The 27,293-nt window shown below is 57.8% G+C and overlaps 1 protein-coding gene across 5 annotated transcripts; it reads left to right on the forward strand.

Annotated features, from left to right (window-relative positions):
• On the forward strand, positions 1–27,293 carry CDK18 (cyclin dependent kinase 18). 5 transcript variants are annotated; one of them, XM_038586030.1, is made up of 17 exons: positions 1–148; positions 2,115–2,224; positions 17,865–18,014; positions 18,161–18,300; positions 19,034–19,159; positions 19,721–19,777; positions 20,620–20,734; positions 20,925–21,019; positions 21,242–21,304; positions 22,162–22,285; positions 22,403–22,523; positions 23,274–23,371; positions 23,572–23,677; positions 23,821–23,863; positions 24,578–24,668; positions 25,017–25,071; positions 25,852–27,293. In XM_038586030.1, exons 3-17 carry the CDS (start codon positions 17,891–17,893, stop codon positions 26,240–26,242), a joined length of 1,749 nt encoding a protein of 582 aa, XP_038441958.1. In that variant the 5' UTR covers positions 1–148; positions 2,115–2,224; positions 17,865–17,890; the 3' UTR covers positions 26,243–27,293. The 5 variants fall into 5 exon arrangements, with proteins under 5 accessions (XP_038441958.1, XP_038441961.1, XP_038441962.1 ...); XM_038586033.1 differs by lacking the exon at positions 1–148 and having other exon boundaries at positions 2,038–2,224; XM_038586034.1 differs by lacking the exon at positions 1–148 and having other exon boundaries at positions 2,072–2,224; positions 24,994–25,071; positions 25,852–26,027.

Here is a 27,293-nt window from a genome sequence, read left to right on the forward strand (position 1 = left end):
CCTGGGAAAACAGAAGCCCCTTCCTGCCCTCCACTGTCCTCTCATACCGAGACCCTCAGCTCAAGCAGCAGAACACCGCCTCCAGGCAGCCACAGCCCTAACCTGGATCCTAGAACATCCTGACTCTTGTGCCCTATCCCATTAGACTGTGAGCTTCTTCTTTTTTTTTTTTTTTTTTAAGATTTTATTTATTTATCCATGAGGGACAGAGAGAGAGAGAGAGGCAGAGACACAGGCAGAGGAGAAGCAGGCTCCATGCAGGGAGCCCGACGTGGGACCCGATCCCGGGTCTCCAGGATCAGGCCCAGGGCCGAAGGCAGCGCTAAACCGCTGAGCCCCCCGGGCTGCCCAGACTGTGAGCTTCTTGAGGGATTATGTTCCATCTAACTTTTGTGTCCAACGTCCTGGCTATTGTTTGGGATGTAAGAGATGTTCAGAAAACTTTTGTTGAGACCTCTTGACCTCATCCATTGCCCTGGTTTCTTGAAACTCTACCATTTGGCCCTGTTCTCTCAAATCCTTTAGTACCCACAGTTCCTTAGCCATAACCCTCTCCCCCGCCCTCTCTGTCCCTTCCCTGCCTCTGTGTCCCCTGTGTTAATTATCATACATGTGGAGCTAGGCGTCTTGCTATCCTCAGAGCCTGGAGGCCCTGGATCCATCTACTCTTTGTAACTCTTCAACACTAGGCAAATTTCTTTTTCTAAAGTGCATGTGCCTGTATGCCCTAGCAGAGCAAACAGAGGTAGCGGAGTTGGGAGGCCCTTTGTATGGTGCCCCCACTGACTACCCACAAGTTGCACTCCTGCGAGGGCCCAAGGTCTTCCTTCTTTCGGCTATCTCCAGTCCTCCTGGAGTCTGGAGAGATCCTGTGTTGTAGGCTGGATGTAGGCTGGTGTCAGAGGACAGATGGTGGCCCTGAGAGTGGGACCTCAGGCCCAGGTCTTCCGGAAAGGAATCGCATCCACACCGTGGGCCACCCTCCTTAAAACACCCCCACCCACACAGACACCATGAGGGCCCCCAGCCTACAGAGGCATGCCCCATGGCAAGGCCGATGACACAGACCTCTCTGGTTTGATACCCATAGGATCAGAGATACCACCACCTGTCCTCATGGTCTTCACCAGGAGGCAGCGCTGGGCGGGGCCCAGATGGGGCCACTGTGCCCTTCACTGCTTCCCAATCTTCCTCAGATCCCTGAAGTTATAGGGTGTGACCATTGGCCTGGGTCCTAATCGTGGTTGGCCACTAACTCTTTGTGGGACGTTGGGCCAGTCCAGTCGCCTTCCTGGGCCTCAGTTTCCCCTTCTGTAAAATGAAAGCTGGACCAGCACTAGCTAATCTGTTAAGGCTTTTGTTGTTGTTTTATGATCCTCAGTTGGCCTGAGGGGTTGAATTCCAAAGAACAAACTGAATTACCTTTCAGGGTAGTAAGTGGGGGTGATGGCTAAAAGTGAAGCTTCATGGAGGCCCCGAAGAGGTGGGGTCAACCAGGTGGGAGCTTTGTCCCAAAAGATAAGTGACAAGTCCCACCGGACAAGGCAGAGGGAGAGCCCCGGGGCTACTGTTGCCAAGAACCCTAAAGGGAAATATGGCCACAACAGGGCGAATCTGTGCGCATAAGCTCCTGGGGTGCCAGGTGCTGGGATCCAGGCTCAGACTCAGAAGGTGAGCAAGCTACCTTTGGAGAGAGGCACTGTCAGCGAATCACCCCTGGTGGTCTGGCTCCAGTCCTGGGGTGCTCCGATCCAGAGGGGCTCATCGCCTAGTCAAGGCTCTCCCGGCCAGCCCCACAAGGCTGGCAGAGGCCAGGCCTGGGAATGAAACCGGAAGAGGCACTTGGACCCTGGTTCCCAGAGTGGGAGAAAGGGGTGGGCACCCGGGCAGAGGGAGCCCTGGGGATTGGCAGCGGCTGTGGGCAGGGCTGGAGGGACGGGGGAGGAGTCAACTTGTACACGTGAAAAACTCTGGCGGGGGCCGGTTTTTCCCTTCCTCCTCCCCCTCCCTCCTCTTCCCCACCTTCTTGCACCCTCCCTTCCCCTCCTCCTCCTCCTCCTCCTCCTCCTCCTCCTCCTCCTCCTCCTCCTCCTCCTCCTCCTCCTCCCCTCCAGCTCAGGTTGCAGCTTCCCCGGGGAGCCGCTCACCTTTCCGGAGTGGGGGAGCCTCCCCGAGCCCCGGGCGCGGACCCGGCGCCCAGCCCCGCGGCCCCAGGACACGCGCGGTGAGTCCCGCGGGCGCCGGGCAGGGTCGGGAGGGCCGGGCGGGCGGCGCGCCCCGGGGAAGGGGCGGGGGGGCCGCGGCGCCGGGGAGCCCGAGCAAAGGTACGCGGGGCGGCTCTTAAAGGCGCCAGAGCGCTTGGCCCCGGGGCGGGCGGCTGGAGGGAAGAGCCGGGGCGCCGCGGGGAGACCCGGGACCCCGAGCCGCGTGGGCCCCCGCCGGGGGGATGCTCCGAGCGGCCCCTCGCGAGGTGCAGGTGCGCTGCTTTGCGTTCGCGCCCCCCCCCCGGGAGCCCCCGGGGGACTCCCTGGGCCCGCGGGCTCCGGCCTGAACCCCAGGAAGCAAAGTTTCCACCCAGGCTCCGGACGGGCGCGTTCTCATCGCCCTTCCTTCTGGGAAGGCCGAGGGTCGGGAGTCTCCGTGACAGCGGAACCCGCGCGAGCGTGGGGCGGGATCGCGCCCCCAGGGGCTCCCCGGGCTCCGGCGAACTTTGCGGAGCGGCGGGCGGGAGGGCGCGAGGCAGAGCCCGGGGTGGAGGGGGAAGGACACGTGAGCCGCGCCGCGCGGGCCGGGGCCTGGGGGTGGCAGCCGCCCCGGGCACCCCCTCCGGGACACGGGACCCCGCAGCAGCAGCAGCAGCAGCAGCAGCGGGCAAAGGGTTAACCTGGCGCTGGGAGGCGGGCGGGGGCCTGTTGCGCCGTGTGGCTTGAGGATCCTGCTGTTTGGGGGGCGGGGGAAGGGGGAGAGGATCAGGAATCTGAAATCTGAAATCTGAAATCTGAAATCTGAAATGGGGTCTGGACCGGAGGCCTCTCCTCTCCCTCCCTGTTGGCTGCCGAGGCGGGGGTTCCCTGGAGCTGTCTGCAGGCCCTGTGGGCGTCGGGCTGTTGAGACAGTGCCTGATTTTCTGTGCTGTGGGGTCAGCACCCTCCTAGGCACCAGTGGCCTCTTTAATGCTCTCTGAACCCTTTCCTGACAGCAGGGGTAGGATAGTTAGGGCTGTGTTAGGGGTGGGGGTCAGCTCCCCAGGAATCTCCTTTCTACCCCCAGCCCAACCCTCAGCAGTTCCCCAGCTGCGGCCTGGGCACTGTGACTCACTCCCAGCACGAGCTTGCCCCTTATGGCCAGGACCTTATGAGATGGGCACACAGCACATTCCAGGCCACTGGGCTGGGGCAGCAGAATCCCGGAGGATGCTGACAGGCACCCTCACCCACGGAGATCCCCTACCTTTAGTCTGGCCTCGGGAGTGGGCTGGGAAACGTTGCTTAGCATTTGAGGGGAGGCAGGGATGGTCCCAGGCAACATTGGCTTCTGGGTTTGGGTCTGCATCTTGAAGGCGGTTTGGAGAGAGGGTCACCTTGCCACAGCAAAGCTACTGGCTCAGATTACTTTGCCCCAGCCGTCTCCCAGGCAGCCAGTGAGACTCGCCTCCCCTCAACCCTTGCGGCCTCACTGCCTGTTCGGTTCCTGGGACTCTCCCCGCTGGCTGCCCATGCCCCTCCAGGAGAATGGAGCCCTCGTTCTTCCCATATTTATGGGGGTTTCCAAAGTCAGAATAGACTTCAGTAAGTTACATCTGATTTCTGAATGCCTTAGTGGCTACCATTTATAGAATATCCACTGGGTGCCAAACAGTGGGTTACACTGCTTCATAAAGTGGGTATTACCATCCCGCTTGATAGGCAAGGAAAGAGAGACTCTGAGAGACCAACTTTCCCCAAGTCTCATATAAGTGGGATCTAGCCCACAGCTCCCTGCTCACAGTCCCTGCCCCATCAGGGGAGATCCTGGCCGGCTCTGGAGTTCTCTGGTTCAACATTGGTCCTCAGGAGAAAGGGGGATGGATGGGTGTGGTGCTCCACGTAAGGAGGCTCTCACTTGTTCTGTGCCAGGGTGGCAGGAGAGAAGACACCACATCCGAGGAACAAGTAGGTTCTTGGTCTGAGATCTCATCGGATCCAGCCGCCTCCTCTAAAGCCAACCCCTAGGTCCCAGGGGACATGATGCTGCCTTTAGGGCCGTACTTGTTTTCTCTATAGATCCAAACTCTGGCTTGGGGCCTTCCTGTTTCCCGGGGCAAACATGCCCTGTGCTGTAGCCCAGAGAGCCATGTTTGGTCTTCTCACCTTCTACCGCAACCATGCCTCTTCTTTCTGGGGTCACCCTGTTTAGGACTTTTATCCAGCATCTCTACCCATCCCTCCCAATTCCTTCCCTTCCCTGAGTTTGAGACCTAAAGAGGAGGGCAAACCAGGATCTTGTTGGAATCCAGGTCTAGAACATACTAGCTAACCCTCCTCTCCCCAGCAGACTTTCGAGCTTCTCTGAGCCTCAGTTTTGTGATCTGTGAAAGGGGGATCATTGTAGGTTGTTAGATGAACTAAATGAAATAACACCTAGCGCCTAGCATGTAGCAGATGCTCGATGACTGCTAGCTGAATTGTGCATGGTTATTTGGGAAGGAAATTTCCCAGTTATCACACTATGCCTGGCTCTGGGATAGAGACCGAGGCAAGCTTTCCTAATCCCAGCAGGCTGGGCCCTAAGCATCCTGGAAAGGATGGATGGAAACCTGCTAGAAGGGGACTAGGAATCTGTGCTGTGGGGACTCTGCCCTCTAGTTTCCAGCATGAGCCGGGTGGGCACTGGAAGTTGGAAAACCAACAGCCTTCGGCTCCTGGGGGCCTCCAGCAAGGCCTCTTTCCCCTGGGGGAAGAAGACCCTCACGGGCTACTTAATGAATTGCAGTTCCTGTTCTGCTCTGTCGTCTGTGAGGGAGTGGCTGGCCCCAGTCCAAACTCACCTGATTAGCTTCACCTTGTTCGTTCGTTGGGAACAAGTCACATTTCTCTTCTGTAGCCCTGTGTCCTGCCCTAACCCCTTCTCTCCCTGGCCCTGGACCCTGTCCCTTTGCCCTCCTGGCATTCGCTGCTGAGTGGGCGCTTTGCCATCCCCAGGGGGTGGGAGCTCCCTGTGGTTAGTCCCATCTTGTCCTGGTCCCCACGGCTACATGCATACCGGTGACCCCAGCTCTAAGGCCAGCTAACCGCGGTTCAGGCAGAGGGCCTGAGGCCCAGGATCACCGCAGAGCTAGGGCCGGGCCTGCCAAGAGCTGGCCAGTGGTGCCCCAGGAGATCAAGAAGAGGGAAAGCTGTAGGCAATTCTCAGCCAGGACTCCTGTTTGAAGGGAGCCCATCTGCTCCTGATATCTTACCAGTTTCATCTGCAGGGGAGGAGGGGTAGGGAAGCAAGTATGAGGTTTGGCTTGCAACCAAAAAGGGTCTTGAAGCTCCCTGTAGGCGTGAGTGTCCCTGGTAAGACAGGGTGCCCTGGTTTCAGACACATTGGCCAGAACTTATGAAGGGACGGGTGGGTGGTGAGACCCTCTTTCTTGGAACTGTGGATTGAGGTCTCACCCTGTGCCCCCACCCTACCTACTGACATTAAGTAAGTCTTCCCTGGAATTGAAAGCGAGGAGACAGACAAGGCAACTCTCTAATCAGCTGGTGCATTCATTCATTCTTCATATGCGAGTGCCTGTCCTCTGTTCAGCACAAGTGGGGGCAGTTTACCAACTTCAGGGTTGACTCTAATCCTGCCCCTGCTGGTGAGTAAATGCTGCCTCAGGCGCAGGACCCTGCTCACCCAAGCCTGTTTCCTCACTGAGACAATGGGGAGAGTGGGAGTATTATTTCTTGTGCTCGTGAGGATGTCAGGGAGACAGTGGCCGTGATACTCTTGGCTTTTTGCCTCACCTCATGTCATTAGCGAGGGGCAGTGGCCAATGGAGTCACTGGGCCACACTTGGTGGTTCTCAGTAGCCCGGCCTCTAGCCGGTCCCTGTAGAAACCACAATCAGGCCTCAGATGGGGAAGGGAGCTATTCCTAAAACGTTTCTACTCACCCTGGTTCCAAGGATCTTCTGCATTTTATTGTTATTATGGTAAGTTCTGAAAAAACTCCAGAATAATGTCTGCCCTTACACCTTTGCTTCCCTAAAGAAGCCTACCCTTTCTTGCCCATGGGGGTCCCTTCAGAAAGCAGGACTACTTATCTCCTCTAGCCCCTAAAGGAGATCCTTCCTGGGTGACCAGGCCCTGTTCTGTCTTTCCCCCATATCCTGGCAGGATTCGGTGCCTGAGAGCAGGTAGGAGATAAGTTCTGTGCCCAAGGGTATCCCTCATAATGTGAGCAGTGCTGGGTCTCCAGACCACCTCTGCCAGTAGGGCATGGGATGTAGGCCAGATGAGGGGTCCCAGAGCCCCCTGCCTGTACCTGGTGTGGAACCCAGCTGCCAGTACGCCCCACTGTGGCTAGGCTGGGTGCCATGTTCTGGGCTGAGGCCACACCCAACATTGGTTCTTCCCTAGGGCAGGGTGGTCCTTGAGTGGGCTGCCGATTGCCCGGTAACGCTGCCCCATGCAGGGACTGCTATCTTTGGGCAGGTCCTCGTAGCCCCCAGTGGAGCAAAAAGAGCATTGAAGTCACAGTCATTAGCCCTCACTTCTGATCTCAGCTCTGCTGCTCCAACCTGAGTGGCCTTGGGCAGGTCATTTCCCTTTCTGAGTCTTGAAAAATGAGGGCACAGACCAAGGGATTTCTAAAGCTCCATCCAAGACTACTGGTTTGTGGTTCCAGCTTTTGCCAATCCTGCTGCTAAGGTGAGCTGTGCTCTGAGACTGCAGGAAGGACCCCACCTCCATTCTTTCGAACTCCAGAGCACAGATGAGGGCTTTCCCCAGCTGAGGCCCGCAAAGCCAGTTCCTGCCACCTGGCTGGGGAAACCCTGGAAGGCCTCCCCACTGCCTGATAAGAGGAGAAAAAGCACCTCCCAAAGGAATGGGTGCTGGATTCAGATGCCCTTCAGGCAATGGATGCTCAGGGGCAAGTCTCAGTAAGGCAGGGCTCTCAGCCACATCCAGCCTGTTCTGATATAGCACGCAAGCTAAAAATGATCTTTACAGTTTTAAATGGTTGGGGAAAATTCAAAAGAAGAAAATGATACTCTGTGACATTGAAAATTACATGAAATTCAGATTTTAGCGTCCACGAGTAAAAGTTTACTGGAAGACAGCCTCACTCCCTTGTTTCCATCTTGTCCCTGGGTACCTGGGGGGTCATGTGATTGCAGCAGAGGCTGCATGACCCCCAAAGCTGAAAATATTGACTATCTGGCCTTTTACAGAAAAAGTTTGCCAATCCCTGTTTGAGATAATTATAGTTCTCCCAGGCTTGCACTAAAGAGTTTTGGAATCTCAATCTAAAAATACTTTCTTTTCATTTAAAAAGAAGTGTTACTTCTTTTAACATAAGCAACGAATGGCCATTATGGAAGTATTGGAGGATGCAAATTAGCAACAAGAAGATAGGAGAGTTTCTCACAGTATCTTCTATCTTTCTGGATTATCCGGGGTGTTCCTGTTTAATAAGTGCACGCATATAAGCGCATGTGTGTGGCATGTGTATGTGCAGCGCACATAAAGCTTGACAAGTTGTACACGTCTGTCTGCCCTTCTCACTTCAAAACACATGTCAAACGATTTGCTCCCTCCAGGCCCAGTGAGGTTTATTCTAGTGTGTGAGATGCCCCCCGCCCCGGGGCATCCAGAGGGCAGGGCCCTGCTGGCAGGCAGTCGGACCCGCTCATTGAGATGCTGGGGCTTGCTGGGGCCAGAGCTGTGGGTCTGGAGTCATGGGCACGTGGCTGGTGGTTTCCACCACGGGAGAGGGTGAAATCACCAGGAAGAGTGTGTGGAGGGGAAGGACAGAGGGCTGGAGAGGGAACTCTGGAGAGGGCCAGCATTGAGTTGTCAGGTAGAGGAAGTGAGTCTGGCAGATGGGGGAGGGAGAGAGAAGCAGGAGGAGTCCAGCCAGGAGGCCAAGGGAGGGGAAGACAGGACGTGGAGCCTAGGATGGTGGCTGGCCCTGAGCAGGTACTCATGGAATGAGTGAGTGCCTAGGAGAAACCAGCACCAAAGAGTTGGACCAGGTGAGATGTTCAGAGGTTTCTCAGAGGGGGCCCTGGAGGCAGGGAGGAGTGGGAGTGGTCTGGGCTGAGGGGCCTGCCTAGGCCCAACCTGGCGGGAGGGAAGCCATGGTGAGGTGAGGAGGCCAGCTTGCCTGAAGGTTGGAGAACATTGGCAGGGTGGGGGTCCTGTTGGAAGGTGGGCTCTACCGAAGGGGGCAGGGGAGGATGCTGGGAGTGGAATATAAATAGGAATACAGACTAGAGATGCTGGGAAAGCCTCCTGTCCTGCCCTCCCTGCTCCTGGGACTGAGAAGTCCCCAGGGATGCCACACTTGATGTTAACAAAGATCCCAAGACAGACCACCAGGAAAGCTGGGCTTCTTGTATGGACGAGAGAGATCTAGCAGGTGGGCAAACTTGATATGCCTTATTTCTCTTCTGTTTCATTGTTTGTTTGTTTTTAAGATTTTTTTTATTTATTCATGAGAGACCGAGAGAGAGAGAGAGAGAGAGAGAGAGAGAGAGAGAGGCAGAGACACAGGCAGAGGGAGAAGCAGGCTCCATGCCAGGAGCCTGATGTGGGACTTGATCCCGGGTCTCCAGGATCATGCCCTGGGCTGAAGGCGGCGCTAAATCGCTGAGCCACTGGGGCTGCCCCTCCTCTGTTTCATTGTGCGGAAGATGGTGGGCACCAGCCTCTGCGCTTAAGCGCAGAGGAGAGGAGACAGGTGTGAGCTGGTTCCTTTGGGACTGAAGGGAGACCTCAGAAAAGGTTCCAGACTTTGGGGTTTTGAAAATGCTGGGCAAGGTGGCTGAGGGAACTTCCTTGAGGGTCTTATATGGAGCCTGCTAAAAGGAGCAGAGAAAGGGTCCCCTCTGCCTGGAAGGGGAGGCGCGCCTGGTCTGAAGGCAGGGCCATGTGGGGACAGGCCTTGCCTATACTGCCCCTTGCTGCAGCCTCTGGTCTGGGATGCTCTGCACGGCCAGGACCAGAGCTGGTGAAGGGCGCCTTGCTCAATCTTATCACTTTTGTAAATCCAGAGCCTCCCAAAAGGTCAAAAAGAAAAAGCAGAAGATGATACATGGGCCTCCATTCTTTGAGCCTTAGGAAGCCAAAAAGAGAGCAACAGAGTGAGCATCAGCAGGGTTGGTGTGGGGCTAGAGTGGGCAGTCAGGATGTGCAGGGGGGATCATCTGTAGGGGTCAAGGCCAAGGTCTAACCCACGTAGTGCACCTGACCTAGGAGGCCCTGGGAATCTGCCCCTGAGGGATGGGAGCCCATGAGGAAGGCCCTGACTCAACGGTGTTTGGTGGAAACCTAGCATTAGGACTTTCCCCATCCCCAGTCCATCCTCACTGTGGATCATCTGCCGTAGCAGAGATCTCTGTAGACCTCGCTGAGAGAGTTGCTGCTGGGCAGGCAGCTTCCCCCTATGCCTCAGTGGCTCCCTGCTCCCCTACCGCCGTCAGAGCCGAGAGCTGGCCAGAGAAGGCAGGTTAGGTTAGAGCTGAGGCTTTGAGCCCAGTGGGTAACTGATCGTCTCCTGGCTGCTCTCTTGTCTCCACACAGGCCCTAGAACTCAGAACTCACAGCTTTCAGATATTCACTTGCTGTCCGTTTGAGGGTTCACTCAGGGCAAGGCCCTGGGGGTGTAATGATGAGTCAGACCCTGTCCTTGTTCTTAACAAGCTCACAGGCAAACCAGGGAGGAAGTAGACACATGAACAGGTACAGTCCAGGGAGCCAAACTCTCTGCTTGGGGATGTCCAGGATGCCATAGGCTGGGGCCAGTGGGCTTTCAGGCCAGAGGAGAAGTGGCAGTCATCACAGAAGGCCTCTTAGAAGACGTTATGCGTTTCTGAAGCCTTGAAGATGCGAGCACTAGGCTGGCTTCCCCTAGTCCCTGGCCCACCCATCCTGCTAATGTTCCTGCTCCCACCAAGAGTCAGGAGAACCAAGGAAGAACAATGTCTGGGGGCCTGGGGGCTGGTTGAGTAGACCACAGGCCTTGCTCTGGTGTGCCCAGAAAGAGGGCAGGGCCAGGCCCACCCCAGGTGTGCTCAAGACCTAGTACTCAGAGTGGAGCTGGCCTGGGGAGATAAACCTAAAAACACTGAGACCGTGTATGACAAGTGTACCTAGGCTGGTCTGGAAGCCACAAGGAGGAAGCCTCCCATTTTACCTATAGAAAGGAGGTGTGGTCATGTGTGGCTTTCCAGAGGAAGTGACACTTGAGTTGAGTTTGGTAGTGGTCTTAGGGCATCCCAGGCCAAATGAACGGCACATGCAAAGCCGCGGGGCACGAGTGTGGCTTACTCTGGGAATGCCAAGTACACCCCATAACACTGGACCCTCCAGGGAGGGAAGGGTGAGAGCCGAGACCCCAGAAGGAGACAGATCAAAATACAAGAGGCTCTGTCTGCTGAGCCCTGGAGTTTGGACTTTTGTCTGAGGGCAGTGTTCTATGGAAGGATTTTAAAGAGGGGAGTGACCCCATCAGAAAGTGACCAAGAAAGTTAAGTGTGGTAGCTTTTTGGCAGTTGGATCTGGGATTAGCTCTTATCCCCATCTAGCAGACAGGGAAATCAAGGCATGAGGTGTTTTCCCAGGTCACAGCGCTGGTAAGGGGGAGAGCTGGGATTTCTTCCATATTCCAAACAGCAGAGAATTTTGGGAAGCAGGCTTGGCCAGCATGTGGCCCTCATTATAGGACACTTCCATCAGGTGGCACTCTGCGGGGGTAAATGGCACATTTGCCCAAAGAGCAAGGGCAGCCCTGAGCCCCAGACAGTTCACCTCCTGACCACGCATCCTGCAGGTTAGCCCTGCAGGCTCCGGGAAGGCCATCCCCGCCTGCTTCCTGCATTCCAAAGAGAGGCTGTGGGAAGCATCTGCTTACTGGCAGGACGGCTGCAGGCCTCTGTGCTCCTAGGTTCTGGCCACCCAGAAGGCCCCAGGCTTGCAGCCTCTCATCCAGGCCGGAGCTGGGGCAGGGTGAGGTCAGTGATGAGGGCTCCGGGCTTCTGCTGACTGACTGCCCCTGAAGTTTGTCTCAAGGGAGGGAAATGGAAACCCCACGCTGTGGGCTGCTGTGCTGGGCAGGGTCAGCTGGAGGATGAAGGAAGAGATGGTATCTACAGGGCTCCCTGAGGCTCAGTCCTCACTGGGAGGAGGGAGTGTCTCTGAAGTCCCAGCTCATGACGTCTGCAAACTTGGTCAGCCGTGGCCTCTTGTTCTTTCGAATCCTGCCCAAAGGCCCAAAGTGGCAGAGTGACCGACGTGGTGGCAGGGAGCAGGCAACAGAGGGTGTCCTATGGTAAGGATCCTGGTCAGGGACTGGCCTTAGAGACGGAGGCTCAGACCCTCTGGGCTGCAGAGTGGGCAGCTGGGAGTTAGAGCCTTCACGTTCTACCCCTGGGCCCTGGGAGACAGATCTAAAAGAAAACAGTAAAAAAGCAGAAGAAGGACTCGGAAAAGTGGGTGATGTGTTCCTGGAACCCAGGAGGTGCTCACCACGTGCCTCTGCTGTATGTCCCCAGCACCAGGCAGAGGGAGCAGGGCACCCCCACCCCCCCTCCCAGAGACGTGCTTGAGAAGTCCTCCCTGTGGCCCTGTGAAATGATGCACTTCCTTGGACTGTGCCCGTTGGGGGGCCGCGCAGGGGCCCTGGGGGTTCAGGAAAGCCTTGGAAGACCCCAGGCCTGAGCTGGCCTGAACTGTGTGCAGGGATGCAAGTGCTGGAGCCGAGCTTGGGTTGTGGGGACTGGGGAGACCCAAGGCACTGGAGGTAGGGGGTTGGATCGAAGGACCTTGGGTGCAGGCTGTGAATTGAGGCTTTATTCAGGGAGAAGGCCAAAGGCTTGTCAGAGGGGTTTGCTGAGAAGCCTGGCTCCCTGGAGATTAAGGGAGGAAGCTGACCCCCGCCCTCTATACCAGTCTCACTTCTGTGGGGTGGAGGCTGCTGCCCTGCTTCCCTGGGTGCTCTGGCAACCTCCTTCTCTGCCTCTGTAGTCTCCCAGTCCGGGCCTGGCAGGTGGCCCAGACCCAGGGCAGGTGGCAGGTCTGGCACCTGGAGGAGGCTGTCCGGGCAGCAGGGAGGGGGCGTGCAGCAGGCTGTGTCTGTAGCTGGACACGGCGTGTGGGCTGACCTGGCCTGCCATGGGGGCTTTCTCCCCTCTGGGGCTGAGAGCAGTCAGCCAGGAGGCCGGGGGTCCCCGCCCTGTGTGGCCCCAGCAAGTCATGTCAGTCTGGTGGTGGTGGTGGGACCCTGCCCACCTAGTCTTTCCCTCTCAGTCAGGTGGTCAGGCCTGCTGGTGCCTGCCCCTTTTCCATCGGGGGTCTCAGAGCACTTCGTAGGCTGTAAGTGGAGCATGTTTGATGAGTTTTATCTGGGGCCTCTTTTCCGGTACATCTTTGCATCTGAGCAGGAGCTTGAGAGAGGAGGAGAGAAGGGCTAACATCTCTTGGCGCCGTCCTCGTGCTCCATGCATCGCATGAGCTTACCCAGCGTCTGCACCAAGACGTCCGCTGGACGCCAAACACTTGCCCCAAACCTAGTTTCTGGTCTTCCCTCCCGGACCTCCGCTCCAGTGTTCCTCGTGCGGCCATCCTTCCAGCTGCTCCAGCCAAAGCGCTCCAGAGCCTGCCTTGACTCCTTTCTGACACCCCACATACAAATCCATCTCCATCTGCAAATCCCTTTGGCTTCTCCACCTGCAAAATATATCCCGAAACCAACCACCTCCACTGCTCCCACACGGTCTCGGCCACCACCATCTGTCACCTGGATCTCTACAGTAGCCTTCTGACTAGGCTTCCTTCCTTGCCCATACAGTCTGTTCTTAACACCATATCCAGAGGGAGCCTGTTAAAATCTAAGTGGGATCACATGACTCATCTGCTGAAACCCTCGTGTTCCCTGTGAGGGGCTGACACAGTCTCCTCTGGGTTCCCCTATGGCTGCCTCCACCGCCACACTGCTGTTCCCAGAGCATTCCAAACTCACTTCTGCCTCAGGACCTTTGCACCTCCCGTTCCTGCGCTGATCTGCTTCCCCTACATTCCGCATGACAAGCTCCCTTGCCTGCACCTTCTTGGAATTCTTCCTGAAATGTCACTTTCCCGTCCACCTGTTTAGGTGGTCCACTCCCTGACCACTCTGTTTATAATCGCAACATCCTGCCTTCCCACCCCACATTTTTCTTTGCTACTTTATTTTGCTCCATTGCACTTGGCACCACCTAACATCTTGTGCATTTTATATATTTATTTTCTTGTCTGTGCTGCTCCCCACCATTAAAATGTAAGTACCAGGAGGGCAGAAATCATGTCTGTTTTTTTTTTTTTTTTAAAGATTTTCTTTATTTATTCATGAGAGACAGAGAGGCAGAGACACAGGCAGAGGGAGAAGCAGGCTCCACGCAGGGAGCCCGATGTGGGATTCGATCCCGGGTCTCCAGGATCGCGCCCTGGGCCAAAGGCAGGTGCTAAACCGCTGCGCCACCGGGGCTGCCCACGTCTGTTTCTCTTGTCCGCGGGTTCCCGAGATCTACAGCAGTGCCCGCCCGGCATGTGTAGCTGTTAATAAATAATTGTCAAGTGAAGGATTCGAGCCGAAGCTAAGAGACATTATATAAGCCAAGTGGAACCTAAGTGTCACCATCCAGCCCTGCTACTGGTGGCACCAAAGTATGAATTTGGCTTTTTATTGGGGGTTCGGGGGGAAAGGCCTGGAACTGGAAATGGCTGTTGCAGCCAAGACCGGGGAGGGCAGGCTGGGGAGAGCGCGGTAGGAGAGGCAAGGAGGCATGTTTCGGTCCCCGAGGTCCCGGAGGTCCCGGAGGTCCCGGAGGTCCCGGAGTTCGTGCGCTTGGTGACGCCCAGGAAATTGCTGCGGATGTTGAGCAGGTCAGGCGGTCCCTCGCGTCCCGTGGGCAGCAGGGGGCTGGAGGGCGGGTCTGTAAGGGCTTCTCCCGCTAACATTCCAGAAGTTCAGCCCTTCCCCACCGGGCACGCACGTAGTGGCCTCTGGGCAAGCGTGAGCTTCCTCCTGGCCTGGCTCCTCCCGCCGGCCCGCCCGCTCCTCTGGCACCAGCAGGAAGTTCTGGGCTGGTGGCCGTGTGCCCGGGAGGAAGCGGCAGGACGTGCGCTGAGACCTTCGGGCCTACCTGGCGGGAGCCGGGGCGGCAGGAGGGAAGGCCTGCCCATGGGGGACCTGCCCCCGGCTCCTGAGGGGCAGCCCTCTCGTCCAGCATCCCCCAGCCCGGCCTGGCCAGGCCAGTATCCCTGGATGCCCATCTCCTTCTTCCCCTGGCACCAGTTGCACGAGGACAGCCCCAGATGGCTCCCTGGCCCAGGGACAAAGGCCACACTGTGCCCAGCCTTGGGCTGGCCTCGGGCTGGGTCACACTGAGCCCTTCTGTCTCCAGATGGGGGTGAGGGGCAGACAGCAACAAGGTGACAGGCCTTTTTCCTGTCTCCCTTCTCCCTTGACCCCCAAATCTGAAGAGCTGATTCTCTCAAGAGAAAAGTGACAGAGCCATCTTATGTCTTGAGCTCGGGAACAACAGAGACCATTCACCACTCAGTCTGCCCTGTCACACCCAAGACCCTGGCGGGTTCAATGCCCCGATTGTCCCCAGCGGAGAGAGGCATCCACTCTCTGCTCTGGTCACCACCCCTGCCGCCTGCTCCTCTGTCACCATCAGAAAGTCCATCCTTACATCTGCCCTCCATCCCTCCTGCTACAGGGACAACCACTTCCTCTGGATTTCTTGAGTGGGTGGAGGACAGCTGGTCCCCATCCCTCCGCGCCGCTTGGCCCTACATTCCTGCTTGAGAAGCCGTCCTCAGCTTCAGCCTCCTTCCAGCTCCCCAGCCCACCCTCCATCTCACAGTAGGCCCAGGCTGGTGGCTTCTGGCTCCTAAGAGGAGCCAAGGGGACAGCAGGAGCAGGTGCCACTCAGGGCTGGTTCTCTTCTGTTTTGCAGAAACTGGGGGCTTCCCTCCTAGAAGGCTTTTAATGGGCCCCCCTCCCCCACAGGCAAGAGCAAGGATGTAAGATTTATGGCAGCTACTGGTGGATTCCTAAACACAAACCCAACATGCCATCCCATAAATCCTAGACTGCAGGATGGCTTTATGGGGGAGCCCTGTTTTTAGAAGGGGGCGTGACTAGTCCCTCTTGGCAGAGCTCAGACCCGAAGGAGCCAAGTGCCTGGCTCCCCTGCCTCCCCCCCCACCCCCCCCACCCCCCCCACCCCACCCCTGCCTTAGGAGAACCATGACCATGAGTCTGCAGGGCAGACATTTCTTCCCCTTCTGAGTGGTGGGGGTGGGGATGGGGGAGCTTCTGCTCCGCTCAGCATGCCTTCTCCCCTCCTGCATCTTCCCAGTTAGGAGGATTCCCCCTCTCAGCACAGGAGGGCAATCTGGAAACCTGGGTGGACTGTCATCCCTCACCTAGACCTCAGATGCTTCTCACCATGGCTCCAGGTCCAAATCACTGGGGATGCTTTTTTTAAAAATTCGTTTTCCCGGTCACCATCCTCAGTTCCAGAAACTGAGAGTGAGACCCAGGAATCTGAATTTTTAAAAATATTCCCTGGTGCTACGCATGTTCAGCCAACTTTGTAAACAACCGACCTGTCCAGTGGGGACATCTTCACTCTCTTGTCATGCTGGGAGATGTGAGGAACAGGTAAGGACATCTCTAGGTCCTCTTGTCCCTGGAACCCGTGTGCTGCCACTGTCACGAAGCTTCCATTATGGGATGCCCTCTGGCCTCTGGCTGGGTGCACACTACAGTGTTAGGCGGGGTGACTGCCCTCTGCGAGCTTCACGTCTATGAGTCCTACAGACATCAGGCCCGACCCCACAAAGGCCATGGAGGAGCCACTGAGGCTGGCTGGCAGGAATGAGCTTAGGGATGGAGAATCAGGAAAGTCGAAGGCTGCTGGGAAAAGCCCAGCAAGGAAGCTGGAAGAAGAGCTTCTGATACCTTCTCATCAAAGGAGGCACCACCAGCCCCTGAGTTCCTGGAAAATAGGGAGTGCACTTCACTCCACTGTGAGTGCCTAGCACAGTGCTTGCCCCAGTAGCTACTTAGTCCTCACTTGCTGAGCTCAACTGACACTCCGGGGCCCACTGACAGAGATGGGTTCGGCTGGCAGTGCAGACCCGAGACCTCTACTCCGAGGGGCACTGGCCTGAGGAAGGAGGGCCTGGCCTTCCCCAGTCTCTGGCTCAGGGCCGCTGCAGGGCCCCAGCTCAGCTGCATTTGGGGGCAGCCGGGAGCCTGCAGGCCCAGGGAAGGGACCCTTTCCAGGCTGGCTGAGGACAGAAAGATGATCTTTAAGCAAAGCAAACATGTTCGCTGACCCATAATCCCTTCAGCTGGGAGGACTCAGGAGGGGTCTGGCGGCCCCCTCCTTTGGCAACAGGATACTGGCTAGTGATTGGGAATGGGCTGTGCCGGGGGTTCGGGTAAACGCTGGGAGAGGATGTAGGGTGGCCCCCTCACATCACAGGGCTGGCCCTGGATGCCTTCTGGGCTGGCGTCGGTGGGGCACTTGTGAGGCCTCTTGGTCTCTGCTCTCCTGGGAGCAGGGAGATATGGGCAGAGCAAGGTGAGGGGCTGCCATGGCGAGCTTACGAAATCATGGAGGGAGGTTGGGGGTGATTGGGGAAGGAGGTGGATTTTCAGGGCAAGATACAGAAGGAAGGGTCTGCGGGAAGAAGCAGTCTAACTGCGTGGCCAGCAGGGTATCCCCTCACTCAGAGGGCAAGGGGGCTGGGGGGCCTCAGGGAAGGAGCCCCTTCTGGCTAGGGAAGGGGCCTTGAGGGGACCAGAGTAGCCCACCCTTCTCCCTCACTGTGTACCCTGCCGACTGGACACCCTGCCCCATCAGGGCTCTGGCGTGAGAGGGGCTCGGCTTCCTGTCCCTGGGGCCCTCTTTTTCCAGCAAACTTCTGTGTTTCCCCTGAGACGAGCTCCCGACCTCCCATATTTCAGCTGGAGAGCTGGGGCTGGGCCAGCTCAGAGGCACACATCCCCTCCCTTTGTCCCCTCTCTTTTCCCGTCATCCAGGGACCTAGGGCCAGCCAGAGAGGGACCTCCAGGGGTCAGTATCAGGATGAAGTGGGGTTTGGACCAGATTACGTCAGAGGCTGTAGGCCAAGCTGATGCTCAGCTTCTGGGCGTCAATCAGTAAGGCTTACCGACTGTTGACATACTCAAGCTCTTACACACAAGTTAGTAAAGAGCTATTGGCCCAAGTTCTGGTCCACTCCCTGCCCCTCCAGGCCTCTTTTGAGAACTCTCTAGACCTCCAGCAGCTCACAGGTTACTGTCTAGTTTTGGTGAGGCCCTCAGGATGCTGCTGGCACATCATTATGAGCAGTACTTTGCTATACTGACCAATGCATAGTGTGACCACCTTCCCAGGGGCGGTGGAGGGGAGTGTCCGGGGGGAACGGGGTCCACAGGGAGGAGGAGGGCGAGGTCCTTGAACCTTGGTGAGGAAGATGCAACCCCAACTCCCGAATGCAGGGCCCCAGAGCTCAATGGGCAGTTGGGAGACCAAGACCTCGGAATTCTCGGAATTCTCGCATCCAGTGTGTGCTGGCCTGACGCCTCGTTCTCACCTGCTCTTCTCTGCTCCCCCGCCTCAGGCCCCACTGCCTGGCCCCTGCTGACCATGAACAAGATGAAGAACTTCAAGCGCCGCCTCTCCCTGTCAGTGCCTCGCACCGAGACTATCGAGGAGTCCTTGACTGAGTTCACAGAGCAGTTCAACCAGCTACACAATCGACGCAATGAGGGTGAGGGTTCCGGCTGCCCCCCGCACCCCTTTGGCCGCCCCCTGCCCCTCTGGGCCCCCCCCCCTGCCCTGCACAGGTCCCTGCCCCTTCCCTTCCCCCCCGGGGACAGAGGGGCTGGGTGGGCAGCTGACACCTGTCCCTCTCAGATCTGCAGCTCGGGCCTCTCAGCAGAGACCCCCAGCCAGAGACCAGCACCTTCTCCCCGACAGACAGCGGGGAGGACCCTGGGCAGCCGTCCCCTGGCATGCAGTACCGGCGGCAGAACCAGCGCCGCTTCTCCATGGAGGTGAGGGGCTCTGGGCTCTCCCCTGTGGGTGCAGCAGGACACGCCAGCCACGCGTGCCCAAGGAGGGCGGTGGCCTGCGAGCCAACTTCATGGGTTCAAATCCCAGCTCTGCTGTTGATCAGCTCTGTGACCTTGAGCAAGTTTCTCAACCTCCGCATACCAGTCTCGTTGTGTTAAAATGGTCATCATGAAGATTAAACAAGCTAATATACCCCAAGCGCATAGAGCAGTCCTGGTATAGCGAGGGCTGGACAATTTGACCACTGTTCTTTTTTTTTTTTTTAAACATTTTATTTATTTAATCATGAAAGACACACACAGAGACACAGGCAGAGGGAGAAGCAGGCTCCACGCAGGGAGCCCGACGTGGGACTCGATCCTGGGTCCTCAGCTAAACCGCTGAGCCACCCGGGCTGCCCTTGGCCACTGTTCTTATGGCTTGTAGGCATTGCCCATGTGTAAGAAAAATAGGCTCATGTCCGTAGGAATCTCATTCTATAGAGGGTTATACTGCAGCCCAGAGAGGGGAGGGGACCTCCTAAGGTCACACAGCAACTCCCGGGTGTTCACAGATGTCTCAGCATGTCTTTGAAGCAGCTGTGAGCCTAGGGTCTGGCCCTGCTAGGGTTGCTTCTATAGGGAATGCCAGCCCCAGGGTGAAAAGCAAGGGTCCTACAGCACCAGGTAACCCGGAGCAGACACTGGTGTCCCCGTCTCATCCCGGCTAATATAGGACATCAGTAAGAGGCTGTCTCTGCCTATGGACATCCGCCTACCCCAGGAATTCCTGCAGAAGCTACAGCTGGAGAGTCCAGACCTGCCCAAACCACTCAGCCGCATGTCCCGCCGAGCATCCCTGGTGAGTCCCAGGAGGGTCAGAGGTCACCAGGGTGGACCACCCTCTCTCCCCAGCATGGACACCTCAGTTTTGCCTGGTCCAGCTGAGGCCTGCAGCAGTTTGTGGGCCTCTGGTGCCACCTGCTGGCCTCAGCTGATTCACATGCTTGTGCTCCTTGGTCAACGTCCATTCCCTGGGTGAGCCCCCCCCCGCCCTCCCCAGGGCTGGAGCCCCACCGTGGTGAGACCCATAGAGCAGCTGGCATGTGCTTTCCGGTCGTGGCTGCTTATAATGTTTCCCTGGGAGCATCTTGCAGACATGGACTCTGGCTCCCACTCCAGATACCTACAGAATCAGAGTCCAGGTGGTGGGTCCCAGGAATCTGTATTGTTAAGGCTCGGGGACCACTTTTATCACGGGGTTAGGATTTGTGGCTGCCCTCATCCTTGCTAGCCTCTGTTGTTCCCTCCCCCTGACAGGGGGTCTCGTTCCCTTCCCTTCTGGAAGCTGATTGGGGGGTATCATGTATGTGGGGTTACTGGAGCCTTCCAGCTCATAGGACCCTATGTCTTTCCCTCTCAGTCAGATATTGGCTTTGGGAAACTGGAAACATACGTGAAGCTGGACAAACTGGGGGAGGTAAGAGACTGGGCAGGCCAGTTAGGAGCAGGGACAGACTCTCCCCCTGCACACCCTGTCCTGTCTTCTCATTGCCCCCGCCCCGTATAGGCATACCATCTTGGCTGTCCAATCTGGCCCAGCCTTTTGCAGGTGTTGAGGGGTCCCAGGTCCTCAAGAAGAAGGACATGAGGATGGAATGGGGCCCGTGGGCTCTGGGGCATAATCCAGTCTTTTTTTTTTTTTCTTTTTCTGCAAGTATTTCTCTGGATTCAAATCCCTACTTCACCATTTACTAGCACTGTGGCCTTGGGCAAGTTAGGTGACCTCTCTGTGCCTTAGTTTCTTCCTCTGTCAAATGGAGATGTAGTTGCTCTGCTTTCTGGAGTTGTCATGAGATCAGAATAGGTGACTATAATAACATTTATACATTTAGGCAGTGCCTGGCACATGGTAATAAACACTGTATGCCATTAGCGGTTTCTCTTACCACTGCACCCTGCTTCTGTGTTGGGGCCTTGTGGTGGGCAAAGGTTTATAGACAGGAGGAAGACACAGCCCTCTTCCCTCTAGGAAGCCAGGAAGGAGACCTACCTGTAAACACCAACATTGAGCAGAAACACAATGAGTGTTACAATAGAAGGGCACCTAGCCTGCTGGGGGCTCATGGGAAGGACAGTTCATTCTGAACAGGGAGGAGTGAAGGACAGAGTCACAGATGGGCCTTGGAGCAAACCCAGAATCTCCGTGAAAGGAGAAGAAGGGGGAAGGATACAGCCCAAGCAGAGGCCCAAGAGGAGGGCACTGGTTAGAGGAGCGTGGGCCCTGAGTGTGGCTGGTGCTGCTGGGGTTCTTGTCCCCAGGGTACCTATGCCACAGTCTTCAAAGGGCGCAGCAAACTGACGGAGAACCTGGTGGCCCTAAAGGAGATCCGGCTGGAGCATGAGGAGGGGGCGCCTTGCACTGCCATCCGAGAGGGTATAGCATCCCAGGGTCCTGCACCCCTGGGGGCTCCTGGGAGGAGGGCTTCATTAATCAGAGCCCCAGTGGGAGCCTGGGGGGCTGAGGGTCATTGCTGGCGTGGGGGCTCCTAGGACTGCTCCCAGGAGGAGAGTGTGTGAGGGGTATGTGGGGCCCCAGGGACCCAGGTGGGCCTGTCACCCCACAGTGTCTCTACTGAAGAACCTAAAGCACGCCAATATTGTGACTCTGCATGACCTCATCCATACGGAACGGTCTCTTACCCTGGTGTTTGAGTACCTGGTGAGTTGGGCTGGGACTAGCGGCTTCTCCCCTCTGTGGTGGGGGTGGGGGAAAAGGGTGGGGGCCGCCCAGGCCTTGTTTTAGAATCAGGTTCTCAGATGCTTCCATGGAAGAGTGGGCCAGGGAAGTTTAAGGACAGCTCAGAGCTTGGGCCCTGCCCAGGGAGGGGCTTCCGGCCAGGGGTCAGGACAGGTTAGGGCTGAGCCAGGCTCTGTGTTCCAGGATAGTGACCTGAAGCAGTATCTGGACCACTGCGGAAACCTCATGAGCATGCACAATGTCAAGGTGAGGGGCTCCGTAAGGGCCGCCTACCCTCAGGCGCCCCATCTCAGTACCCATCTGTTCTCAAGCTCAGCATGGGAACCCACTCTCACCACCAGGGTCCCAGCTGCTGAGGCTACTCAGACCTTCATGTGTATGAGGGCGTGCAAGGTCACTGCCATGCAGGGACTACCGGGAGCTGTGTTAAGCACCCTTCCCTATCAGTGCAGACACACACTCTCTTTCACCACCCAGCTGTTGATATAAAATCCCCTCAAAAAAGAAAATCCCCTCTCCAACTCTGAGCATCAGTTTTCCCATCTGTCAAATGGGCACAAGGATGACAGGAGGCTTCTGGAGAAGCTCGAAGGGATGAATGACCTCTTCTGGTCATTGTTAAAGAACCGAGTGCAGGGGCACCTGGGTGGCTCAGTGGTTAAGCATCTGCCTTTGGCTCAGGTCGTGATCCCAGGGTTCTGGGATCGAGTCCCGTGTCAGGCTCTCTGCATGGAGCCTGCTTCTCCCTCTGCCTGTGTCTCTGGCTCTCTCTCTGTGTCTCTCATGAATAAATAAAGTCTTAAAAAAAAAAAAAAAGAACCAAGTGCATAGCTCCACACACAGTAGGGCTTCCTGGCCCTTCCTGGCCCCCCCCTCAGCTCCCGAGCTGGAGAGCTCTTCTCTACCACCCACCTGGTGCCCTCTCCTGTGAATGGGATTCCCTGGGATGGTTGGAGCCCATCCAGGATGGGGCACAGCGTGGGTGGAGAACCAAGGTAGCTCTCCAGGTACCCCACCACCCCTCCAAGCCATGGGCAGAGAGAAGGTCTCCCAGGTGGGACAAACTCACCTCTGCTCACCTTTCTCATCCCCTCCTCCCTCAGATTTTCATGTTCCAGCTGCTCCGGGGCCTTGCCTACTGCCACCGCCGCAAGATCCTGCACCGAGATCTGAAACCACAGAACCTGCTCATTAGTGAGAGGGGGGAGCTGAAGCTGGCTGACTTTGGTGAGAGCCAGAGCCCACCAGGGCTGGGGTGGGGGTGCGGCATCTCTGGCAGAGCCTCCTCAGGATATGGGTGCTGTGAGAGGGACATGGGAGGTTCAGTGGCATGTCTGTCCCCAGGACTGGCCCGGGCCAAGTCAGTACCCACGAAGACCTACTCCAATGAGGTGGTGACCCTGTGGTACAGGCCCCCGGATGTGCTGTTGGGGTCCACGGAGTACTCCACCCCCATTGACATGTGGTGAGTGAGCACCATGGGACCAAGGTGAGGGGGATTCCGTACCTTCACATTCCTTTCTGCTGCCTCGAGGCCCTCTGCAAGGAACGGCCTAACCTCCTTTGACTAGAAGCCGTGTGACAACCTGCTGCAGGAACCGGATGTTAAAGAATTAAGTCTGAACTACGTTAGGGTTCCCCTGGCTCTAAACAGACCCCCCCCCCCCGAGGCTCTGCTTATGAAATATCCCCCCAGGGCTCCCCAGCAGGTTACGGGAGGGTCCAGGAGGGCTTCCACAGTAAATACGAGGAAGCATCGGTGCTACTGAGAATTTTGGAAAGGATAGATTGTATTTGTGTTACAACTGACGCGCATATGATCTGGTATAGAACGAAAACGACGACAAATCAGCCCAATTTTAAAGCTAAAGCACAGGTTTCCGGTGAATGGCCAATGTGTTCTGTGCCAGGGGGTCCCCAAGGCCAGGGATTTCTGGACTTGGTCTTCCAGTTAGGGGGCACACAGGGACAGAGTTTGAGACAGCCTGGGTGCAGACCCAAACTCCACGGGGTGAGGAGGAGCTCAAGCGCCCTAGAGCCCAGAGAAAGCCCCAGAGAGAGAGGCCCTGTGGCCGACTGGGCCGCCCACCCCAGAGCCGGGACCCCTGGAGCCGCCAAGGCAGGGCATCCTGGGCGCCCCCCGGTAGAGCGCCCGAGGAAGGGCGGGTGCGGGGAGGCCCAGCCTGACGCCGCCCCTGCCCATTGCTCCCCGCAGGGGCGTGGGCTGCATCCACTACGAGATGGCCACGGGGAGGCCCCTCTTCCCCGGCTCCACGGTCAAGGAGGAGCTGCACCTCATCTTCCGACTCCTCGGTCAGTCTCCGGCCGCTCCCTCCCTCTCGCCACCACGGGGCGCCAGAACTCCGTCCAGCCCAGGCGCCCAACGGCCCGGGAAGAGGGGCTCCCCGTCCCCATCCCCGGTCCCCGCGGCAGCACCACGCTCCGCCCGCACCTCCTTCATTGCACCCCCCGAGTCCTCACTGTGCCCTTCCCACACGCTCTCCCCTCCCCAGGGACCCCGACGGAAGAGACGTGGCCCGGCGTGATGGCCCTGTCCGAGTTCAGAGCCTACAGCTTCCCTCAGTACCTGCCGCAGCCGCTCATCAGCCACGCTCCCAGGTAGCGCTGCCTCCCCGCGCCCTGGCGGCCCTGCTGCAGCTGGAGGTGCCCGCACTCGCCCTCCCCGACCCCCCCCCCCCCCCCCCCCCCCCCCCCCCCCCCCCCGGCCAGGCCCGGCCTGTGCCAGCTCCTTCCTCCTGCAGGTTGGACACTGACGGCCTCCACCTCCTGAGCAGCCTCCTCCTGGTGAGTGTGCTGGGCCCCCCACCCGGGCCGGCGCCGCCTCCCAATCACGGAGGCCTGAGACCCCGCCTGGGCCCTCCACCCGCCTGCCTCTGTGCTGCCCGCTCCCCCTCTCCCCGTGCCCCACCCTGCCACCCCACCCGCAGACCCAGGAGGAGCACTGCTTTGCACCCAGAGTGTGTCAGCGGACACACCCTGAACTCAATTCCCAGTTCAAACCCACGTGTGAGCTGTGTGGCCTTGGGCAAGTTGTAGAACTTTCCTGGGCTCCTGTTTCCTCGGTTGCAAAGAAGAATTAATGAATCTTGTTTCATAAGACGGTCATGAGGACACATTGAGATCGTGGCGCCTGGTATGGTGCCTGTCTTGAAGTGTGCGCACCGTAAAGGGTAGTTGTCGGCGTTACACGTTAATATTGCTGTCGTTAACGTTATGATCATGGTGGCTTTAGCCTCTCTATTTCCATCCCAAAAGGAGGTCACTCTCTGTAAGTCCCATTTCTGGTTTTCTCTGGGTGGCTGGAGGCCTGGGAGCTGAGCGGGGAGACGGCCTCAGGCTGGCTTGGAGGTGGAAGCTGGCAGCAGACCCTGGGGGCTCCTGGGTTAGACCTAGGCCCCTCTCATTCTGGCCATCTAACTTCATGTGGGAGTTGCACTGCGCAGAGGGGTCCCCAGGGTCCCCCAGCCAGGGCCCTATAGCCCACCCTGTGCCTTTCAGTACGAATCCAAGAGTCGCATGTCAGCCGAGGCGGCCCTGAGTCACCCCTACTTCCGGTCTCTGGGAGAGCGTGTGCACCAGCTTGAAGATAGTGAGTGTCTGCTGGAGGTTGGGGGAGGGGCCAGGGTCACCCCAGAACCAAAGAAAGGGGGCAGCAGGTGCGGGTGGCAGAGCGGGAACAAAGAGGCCAGTGGCCCTGGTCCGGCTGAGCAGCCTTGGGCACAGGACTTGCCTCCGTGTGTTCCCATCTGCAACAATGGGCAAAACTTGTAAGATCTAAGAAGCCTCCCGAAAGCCCAGTTAGGTGCTCCGGGGCCAGTCCTGAATGAAGGGGGTTGCCCGGCCAGGTGGGGTGCTCTGTGGGTGTGGGGGCACCCACCTGGCTCTCTGCCTGCCTGTCTCCTCTCTCACCACAGCGGCATCCATCTTCTCCCTGAAGGAGATCCAGCTCCAGAAGGACCCAGGCTACCGGGGCCTGGCCTTCCAGCAGCCAGGTAGGGGCTCGTGCCTCCCCCCTACACCCCCCTCCCCCCCCCATGAGAGGAGCTAGGGCAGGCTGCTCCTCCCCCTTTAAGAACAGAGGTGGGGCCCCGCGGCCCCTCCTGCAGTGGGGAATCAGCAGGGCCTCCCCGACATTGGCCTTCCATGGGGCGCAGGGAAGGGGCTGGTTTCCCTATCTCCGACCCAGGCTTCCTCCTCCAGTGTGTCCCTCCTCAGCCCCCACCCTGACAAAGCCCTGGCGAAGGTGCATGCTCTCGTACATTCTCTCTGCAAACTCTGAATTCTCTCACATCCATCCTGGGAGAACCATACCTTGTCTCTAGAACAGCTGATGGCCTCAGATGTGACAAGTGCTTTATTTCATATAAAGTACCCTTGAAGTTGGTACTTTGTGTGTATGTATGTGTGTGTGTGTGTGTGTGTATTTAAGTAATGTCTGCACCCAGCGTGGGGCTCAAACTCATGACCCCAAGATCAAGCATCACAGGCTCTCCTGATTGAGCCATCCAGGTGCCCTGAATAGGTACTATCGATGCTCCCCATTTCATAATCAGTGAGTCCGAGGTACAGGGGAGGTTAGGTCACAATTTCACACAGCTGGTAAGTAACAAAGATGGGATTCGAACCCAGGACCGACTGGCTTCCGAGAGCATACTTTCACTGGCCCTATCAGAATAGCACTGGAAAAAGCCCTTCCCTCCTGGCCCCCGGGGCACCGCCTGCCCAGCCTCCTCTCTGCAGCACACCCCCACCCCCACCCCTCTGTTCTCCAGGACGAGGGAAGAGCCGGAGGCAGAGCATCTTCTGAGCCGTGCCCACCCTGCTGCGGCCCCAGGGACGAGAGGTCACAGCAAGCACGACCGCAGGCAGGATGGGGTCTGCGTGGCTCTGGGCGGACAGAGGAGCCAGGGCTGGTGGCTGGCCCAGAAGACCTTTTGGCAGCTCTGCCGGCCACGGCTGTTTCTCTTCCACTTCGCACATGCCTCCCCTGCAGCCTTCACCCAGACATTAACCCCTCTGTCACCTGCCCTGGCACTGGGCATGAGCTGCTTTCCCAGGAGGAGAGAAGGGGGCAGGGAGGGACCTCAGACCCTTTCCCACCCTGAGGTGCTCGGGCAGCAGCGTGGGACCCACACAGACGGGAGAATCCAGGTGCCAGGCTGAGCACTGAGCCCTGAACATGGGCACCACCATGCCTCCCCACCCAGGAGCTGCCTGCCCACTCATCACTCACTTTCTTCCCCTCTGAGAGCAGGAAGTGACATGGCACCTTGTCCAGGACCCCGGAATCCTGGGTGCCAGTGTGTGTGCCAAAGCCCACCGCCCCACCCAAAGGGAGGGTGTCCCCAGAGCAACAGAGTAGGAGCCTATCCCTTCTTTGCCACTTCCTCATCCTGTCCCCATTCCCCACTCTTGGCCAGAAGCCCCGTATGCTGCTGGGTACCCCACTGAGTCCAGAGGTGGCTTGGTACCACCCGCTGCACTCCTGCCACCTCAGCTGGCTCCTGCCCATCTCCCCAGCGTGAACGGGATTGCCTTAAATTGACAGGTGGTAGATCACTCACTGACCCAAGCTCCTACCTGTCCACCCTTTCCCAAGAGTGGCCCTTGCTTATCTTGCCCAGGCACTGATAAGCCAGCCCTGGACTAGGGTCCTGGGGACAATGCCCAGATATGCAGGGTTACCCTGAAACTGGTGCCAGGCCAGCCTTGGCTCCTTGGGGCTAGCACAGCCTCCCCCCCGCCCTTCCCTCTTTCTCAGCCACTATGGCCCAGTCCATGCTCTACCCAGTCCTGGCACCAGCCTCCCTGTGCCCCTGGCCTCCCCAGAGGGCAGGGTGTAAATGTCACAGTCTGAGGTAGAGGAAGGTGGGATAGGAGGCACAGGCTTTGATCCTGAGAACCCCGCCCTAGGGGGCTGGGAATATGAGGGCCGCAGCCCCAAAGAAGGCACCCCTCACCACCCCTGCCAAGCACGCCTGTTATATTCCCCAGGTCTCCTCAACACTTGGCTGAATCTCGAATGACAAGGCCAAGGGGAGGCCAGGCCCGGCTTTTCTACACAAGCCCCCTGCCCAGCCCAACCCCTCAGCCCCAGGAGCAGCCCTGGGGACTCTTGGTCTCCCTCAAGTCCCCCCCTTCCCCCACTGTACTGTGAATATCCCGTGACTCAGCACAAAGACAGATAATATATTTAATTCATGTACAGAAAAGA

Source organism: Canis lupus, chromosome 38, assembly GCF_011100685.1.
Source record: "Canis lupus familiaris isolate Mischka breed German Shepherd chromosome 38, alternate assembly UU_Cfam_GSD_1.0, whole genome shotgun sequence".
Classification (NCBI taxonomy): Eukaryota; Metazoa; Chordata; class Mammalia; order Carnivora; family Canidae; genus Canis; species Canis lupus.